At 51.5% G+C, this 7206-nt stretch overlaps 2 protein-coding genes across 2 annotated transcripts; both read left to right on the top strand.

Annotated features, from left to right (window-relative positions):
• Positions 1-44: 44 nt before the first annotated feature.
• Positions 45-4744, top strand: LOC107117421 (sacsin-like). The gene is made up of 2 exons (XM_015419532.1): positions 45-4594; positions 4698-4744. The coding sequence occupies exons 1-2, from the start codon at positions 61-63 to the stop codon at positions 4742-4744; spliced, it is 4581 nt and encodes a 1526-aa protein (XP_015275018.1). The 5' UTR covers positions 45-60.
• LOC107117459 (sacsin-like) lies at positions 4200-6873 on the top strand. The gene has a single exon (XM_015419585.1). It carries the CDS (start codon positions 4745-4747, stop codon positions 5993-5995), a length of 1251 nt encoding a protein of 416 aa, XP_015275071.1. The 5' UTR covers positions 4200-4744; the 3' UTR covers positions 5996-6873.
• Positions 6874-7206: the final 333 nt, after the last annotated feature.

Genomic DNA, 7206 nt, shown 5'->3' with positions numbered 1-7206 from the left:
CCAGACAGCCACAAAATCCTGCGTCCCTTACCCAAACTGCTTTTCGACGACACACCATGGATGCCACGGGAGAAGGGGGTTCTGCTTTCCCATTCCATGATCTCACGGGAAGTGGCCATTCGCTGTGGAATTCCCACCACGAGGCACCACATGTTGTCACGCCGGCAAATCCACAGCCTTTCCCAGTGGGCCACTGATTTTGGTGCCAAGGAGGACCTCACTACTCGGTTAGCCAACATCATCCGTGAGTACTCTGCTTCGCGGGATGTGCTGAAGGAGCTTCTGCAGAATGCGGACGATGCTGGCTCACATGTCGTACACTTCCTCTGGGACCAGCGCCACCACCCAGTGCATCGTGTCTTTGGTGACGAATGGGAAAATCTCCAGGGCCCCGCCCTCTGCATCTACAATGACCGGCCCTTTGAAATGTGTGACATAGAAGGGATTCAGCGTTTAGGCTCTGGTGGTAAAGGTGGGCGGCGGGATACTACTGGCAAGTACGGTCTGGGGTTCAACACAGTTTACCACTTGACTGACTGCCCTGCCTTTGTGACAGGAGACAGTGCCCTGTGCGTCTTTGACCCCACCTTACGGTACCTGCCTAATTCTGATGACATCTCTCCTGGAGGAATGTTCAACCTGACTAAAGATTTCAAAGACACCTTCCAAGATGTTTATGACAGCTTCTTGCCCAAAGTGTTTGATCTGCAGCATGGCACGGTTTTTCGATTGCCCTTGCGTACCCCTGCCGGGGCAGCAGTCTCCCCTATCTGCCAGCGTTCTGTGTCAGAGGAGGACATGCTAAGTATGTTGGAGGCTCTCAGAGAAGAGGCGGATTGCTTCATGATGTTCCTCAACCACGTTCACCGTGTGGTTTTCTCTGTGATCAAGGAGGAGCAAAAGATGCCAGTGGAAATTCTCTGTGTGGAGACTGTGGGTGGTGAGGCTGAAAGACTAGAATACCAGAAACAGTTCCACGAAGCAGCTGCAGCAGGTGGGAGGGATGTGGGTGAGCCAGTAAGAGTCTTTTACAGAATGAAGGTGAAGTGTAGTTTCTCCAAGACTTCCAGGGAATGGCTAGTTGGGAGACAGATAGGAGTAGACAGCGTGGACACCGTAAAAGGCGTACAGCTGCCGCATGGCGGTGTGGCTGCTTGTCTTGATGGGCAAGCACTAGGCAGGGCCTTCTGCACCCTGCCGTTGCCGGCGAAAACCGGCCTCCCTGTCCACATCAATGGGAACTTTGAAGTGGACTCTGCTCGGCGGGACTTGCGGAAGGATGACAACAAGGACAGCCCTGAGACGGCGTGGAATAGCTTTCTGCTGCAGAGCCTTATAGCCCCTTTGTATCTCCACCTACTTGAGGAGCTGCGGAAGGCACTGGGGAATTCACCGCTGCAGTCCTCCTCCCTGAATGCATGCCAAAAAATGTTAGATTCAAATTATTTGCGGCATTTCCCACTTGTGACAGGCGACGTCCCCCCGTTCTGGCATCAGCTAGTGATCCGTCTGTATGTGCTGGCATTTGAGAGACATATCCCACTGTTGCCGGTCTACCGAAAGGAGAGTAAGTCTACATGGGAGGTGGTGGTGAGTGTGTACTGGAGTGCACCACAACAGGGACACCCAACCAAAGATCCCTATTTCCTCAATTCTGAGATAAATGGTCCTCTTGAAGATGCTCTCCAGAATCTGGGCATGCTCTTAGTCCCTGCCTTCCTGCGTCTACAGGAAATCCATGAACAATTTGTCAAGGCAGAAGTTGGTGTCCGAACCTTGGATTCTCCATCCCTCTGCTGCTTCCTCGGGAGTTTGCCTGGCTTGTGTCTGCCATGCCCACTAAAACAAACGCCTTTGAAGAATAGTTTGGGCTGCTCCGCTCTTCTCAACTTTTGCCTTAACGGGCTGTGCTCTGAGAACATCAGATGCCTGGAAGGTCTCCCCTTACTGATCACTCGGGACAATATGCTCCGGCATTTCAGTCAGAGGGACCCTGTCTACCAGAGCAGCGCTTATAATCTTTTTCCAAGCCATCAAGATAGGTTCTCTGTCTGCTGCGTTGACAGTCCAGAGGCTAGGCAACTCTTACTAGAGAGCGGGTTTATCAAAGAGTTCACCCTGAGCGAATCTGCTGTTTACATCCAAGAGAGACTGAGATTGAAGGACTGGGTCACAGGTCCTGAACGTCGGGCCTGGCTAGGTAAGGTATGGAAGTTCTTTGAAATGCAGATCTGTGCATCTTCCGAGAAGGACACAATAAACCAGATGTTCCAAGAGCTAGTTTCCCTCTTCAAAGGCTGGTCTGTTCTCCCTGTGTGTGGCTCAGGTCAGGAGCTGGTTCCCCTTGACTCCCTGAACACAATTGTGGCTAGCCACGCTGGGGATGTTACTGAAATGCTCTGCAAGCTGGGCTTTGCAAAGCTGGACTTAGCTCTTCTGCCTCTAGAACTCACCGCAAGCTGCATTGAGCCACAGCTGGTTCAGACAGACAACCCTGCTGCAGTGCTGGCACAGTTGGATGCCCGGCCCAGCCTGCACTGGCATGAGCTTAAACAATGGGAATTTGAAAGTCTCTTGAGGTTCCTGAGCAAAGATCTGCAGAAGTTAGCAAGTGACTGTGGGTTACTCAGCAAGCTGAAGGCCTTGCCAATATTTGAGACTCATCAAGGACAGCATGTGTCACTCGCTTTGTACCAGAATGTGTACTTGCTGTGGTCCAAAATCTCAGAGAGGTCCGGTAATTTCAGCGAGCTTTATGAGGCAGTTACCGGGACAGTTCTGCTAAAAGACAATGTACTGAACAGAAATTTGAGCAACTGCTTGGGTATTGACGTAATGAACGATTTGCAGCAGTTTGTGAAACTCCTCTTGCCTCACCTGCTGCATCTCCCAGAGGCCCGTCTGCTAGAGGCAGTGAAGTTACTCCTCCTCATCAAGACATTCTATCCAGAGTACAAGGATCAGAAGGAGACTGTGATATCAAAGTTCCGACCTGTTGCCTTCATCCGGGACAAGCAAGGTGTGCTGCGTCCTGCATCCTACTTCTATGACAGCAGTGTTGTTCTTTTTCAAAAGCTGGGATTGGACTCTCGATTTGTGCCAGACAAATTCTACAAGACTGTGTGGTCAGGTGACGAATCAGAAGTGATTAGATTCTTAAAGGATGTGGGCCTGCGGCATGAAGTCACTGAGGATGATTTCCTGAAGTTTGCAGTCCAGATTCAGAATGAAGCGTTGAAGGATGGTGCTATGTCTGGTGAGCTTCCTAACAAACGAGAAGCACTCCTGTTGCACTTGCTTAAGCAGAAAAGTGAGTCTTTAACAGATGCCTTCTTGGATCAGTTGTCCCAGCTCCGTTTCTTGGCACCTCATCCCATCCGTGCTGATCTGCACAACCTCCACTCACCATTCGTCTCGAGCAACACTCCAGTGGCACCCCAAGGTGCTTTATGTACTTGGGAGAAAACTGAACTAGCTTGGACATCAGTAGTGATTCTGCATCCCATTAGATCAATGGATGACAACACAAAAGCCATTCTGGAACGCCTAAGGGTACAATGTACCTTATCAGCCCAACTGGTCTTGAAAAATTTGAGTAATGTATGTCGGGCAGAATGCAGTACCCAGGAAACCAGGAAAACTCGGGCAGCCGTCCTCCAACTGATGTATGGGTACTTGTTGAAAGAGAAGCGCATAGACACAGAATATGTCAATGGGCTCCCTGTGGTGCTGGTAGAAGGTAATGAAGTAGCTGAAGCCCAGCATGTGGTGGTGTCCTTGAACAACTGGAGTGAATTCCGACCATACCTCTACAGATTACTCCCAGACCTAGCTCCCTACAAGGAACTTCTGGAGAAATTTGGGATGAAAGTTGAACCCACCATCCATCATTACGCCAGTGTCTTGGCCAGGATCTACAAGGAGACCACACAGAAAGCTACACTGCTACCCAACCACATTAAAACAGTACAACGGGCCACCCGGTGCTTCTTCCAGCTTCTAGATGAATCACAGGAAACAGTGGACTTCTCAGACCTGAAGGAACTGCATCTGCCTTGCACTGATGGGAAGCTTTACCCATCTAATACCCTAGTCTTCAATGACTGTGCCACTGACCAATCCCTCCAGGCCTTGCAGGGTACTTTTCATTTCCTACTGGATCATTTCGGTGTCAACCGGTTATTTGAGACCTATAATCTCAGAAAACTACTGTTCCTGCTGCCAGTAGCCCTGCAACCCAAGAGACTGTCAGATATTACCAGAGAGCAACTGGATGAGTCATCTCTAGAACTCTGCTCCTATGGAGCTCACTGTGAGTTCCAGTCCCGTCTTGAAGAACTTCTGGTCGCTCCCGAATTCCAGGATGCTCTTGTTGCACTTCTAAGGTGGCAGAACGCAGACATGGAGGCAGAGGCTGACAGGGTACACAGTGGACTCTTCTCACTGGAGCAGTTAGAGGTTATCTGCTGTGAGATGCTCTACACCGTGATGTTTCACCAGTCACAGTGCTTGGAGGGAAGCCGAGAGGCCAAGGCCGTGTTTGTTGAAACAACACCAGATGGGAAGCAGCACATTTACCTTTTGCACCAGGACAGTTTGGGTTGGCGACAGGCCGTGAAGATCTGTGACACCTTGTCTGAAGAAGTGAACAAGCTTCTTGGAAAGAGACTTCGCACAAAGGCCATGCGTGTCCTTAGAGAGATTCTGGCTTGCCAAGGACCAGGAGAAATTGCTGCAGTGCTGAATGAACACCAAAGTGCCCCTCCAGAAGGTCACTCTCAGAGATGCTTTCACCCTTCCTGATCCCGGGGAGGAGATTCCCGAGGAATGGCATGATAGCCTGGATATGAACATCCTACATTCCTTTATGCCAGGAGATTACGTGGGTTTCTTGGACCCTTCAGTACAAGGTGAACATTATGTCTACGCTGTGGTCTTGGAGGACCTGGGGCTGCAGCAGAGCGGAGCTGGACATGTGCACATGTACCGCATTGATGTGGGAGGTGGGCAGCAGTTAGAGGTCAGCACTCACGATCTTTACCACTTCCGGCAGTGCGCACCAGCATCCGACTCAAGCAAGGCTCTGGTGTTGATGCAAAGTCCCCCTGGCAAGGCTGCTGCTGCAGGTCTAAGTGGTGGCGACTGGTACCAGCAGCCGCTGAGCGAAGTGAAGGAAAAAGTGGATGCCTGCCTAGCTGAGGTCTGGAGTCTGTTGGAGGAAGAGAGGAAGAAAGCCATACGAAGACTCTACCTGTGCTACCACCCAGATAAAAACTTAGGTCAGGAGGTCCTGGCCAATGAAATCTTCAAATACCTTAAAGAGAAAATTGAGGAGATGGAGAACAAGGGCTTAAAGGGTGGTAGTAGTTGGGGACCTAAAAGCAGTGGTAGTAGTTCGGGACCTAAAAGCAGTTCCAGAAACAGCTGGAACTTCTCAAATTATTGGAGTGAATGGGACCAGCAAGCTCATCGACACCAGCAGAGGCGTCAGGAATTCACCAGGCAAAGACAGAGCGGAAGAGGTGGAAGCAACTTCACGTACAACTTCTGGTCCTTCTACAGATCTGGAACAAAAGGTATGGAGGAGGCAAGGCGCTGGCTACGGCAAGCAGAGTATGACTTGCGGGCAGCAGCCAATGAGGTTGCGAATGACAGCACAGAATGGCTACTTTACAAGACTTACCGGGCAGTGGAGAAGGCCCTCACAGCGGTTGAATACAAGCAAGGCGGGCATTTTGACAGCAATCTGTCTGTTCCAATGCTGGCTGCTAAGGTAGCAACACATGGACAAGAGCTGACTGCAATTCGTGACCAAGTGTCCAAACTTCGGCAGCATGGCATGGACGACAAGAAAACCCAGTATCCTAAATACCACTCTCCGCCCACCATTCCCAATGAGGCCTTCCGCACATGCAAAGAAAAGGACGTGCTGCTGCTTGGTCAGGAGATTCTAGATACTGTACAGAGGTGGCTTGGCCAGGGGTTGAAAATGTGAGGGTTTTTAAGTACTTATTATGTAGACTGGTTTCTGTAATACTCAACTACCTGTAATAGAAACCTTGGGATCAAATTTCTTAAAGCACAAAGGTGGGGGGGGGAAGGAAGTATGGTTAGTGTTTCATCACATAATTGAGTGATTTTTGGGCACAGAAAGAGAGAATTTGTGTGCGGTGTGTAGCAGGGACTCTTTTGTTGTACGCATGGTGCGCACCACCAAAGAAGCGCTGCGCAGGTTCGAGGACAAGGATTGGGACTACAAGTTGGCTGTGTTCCTGTTTGGTCAGCGTACGACCCCCCACACTGAGACTGGCCGCAGCCCGGCTGAGCTCCTGTTAGGCCGCCGCCTGACCTCCCGGCTGGATCGGCTACATCCGGATCGGGCCCCTGAGGAGGAACCGACAACGGAGTCACACACCGTGGCGAGGGGGTTCTTTCCGGAAGACCCCGTCTACGCCAGGAACTACGCGCAAGGGCCACCCTGGATCCCAGCTTGAGTCGTACGGGTGCGAGGACCTCGATCCTACGAGGTCTCCTGCGAGGACGGCCAACTACTTCACCGCCACATCGACCAACTGAGGCGACGGGTCCTCCCAAGCGATCCCGAGGATCTGGAGTTCGCGGAGCCGGACGACGCGACGGCCCACACACCAGAGCCGCCGGCCCCAGCCTCCGTTCCCGTCCAGGCCATCCCGGAACCTCCTGCACTGCAGTCACCGGAATCACCACAACCACCCTCCCTGCCACGGGCCCCCGTAGCAACCCCGACCACCACACCGGAACGCCGTCGTTCCACAAGGACCAGGAAGGCCCCAGCGTACCTCCAGGACTTTGTGTGTGGGTAGTCTGGACTATGGGGGGAGGGGTGTAATGTATCCACCATTACCACGTGCGCGACCGTTGGGCCATGCGGTCAAGCACAAGCCTGTAGCTTCGTTCCTTGAGAACAATAGCCAAGCGGATCCTAGCCCGCACCAATCAGAGGGCCGGATCCGCAGCCGAGAGCCTATGAGACTCTCGGCTACTGTAAATAACCTATAGGGTGAATAGGGGCGTGTTTTGGTGGCGGGGTTTCTGTGTATATATACCGGCCTGCGAGCCGGCTGTCTTGTCTTGTTCCTGATTGAATAAAGTACTCTTGCTGAATCACTCCACGTTTCTGAGTACTTTTCATTTATGTTTTTTGATTTTCAATAAATGTTATTTGCT

The sequence above is a fragment of the Gekko japonicus genome, unplaced genomic scaffold (genome assembly GCF_001447785.1).
Source record: "Gekko japonicus isolate JY-2015 unplaced genomic scaffold, Gekko_japonicus_V1.1 scaffold923, whole genome shotgun sequence".
NCBI lineage: Eukaryota > Metazoa > Chordata > Lepidosauria > Squamata > Gekkonidae > Gekko > Gekko japonicus.
This window is presented reverse-complemented; position numbering and strand designations above follow the sequence as displayed.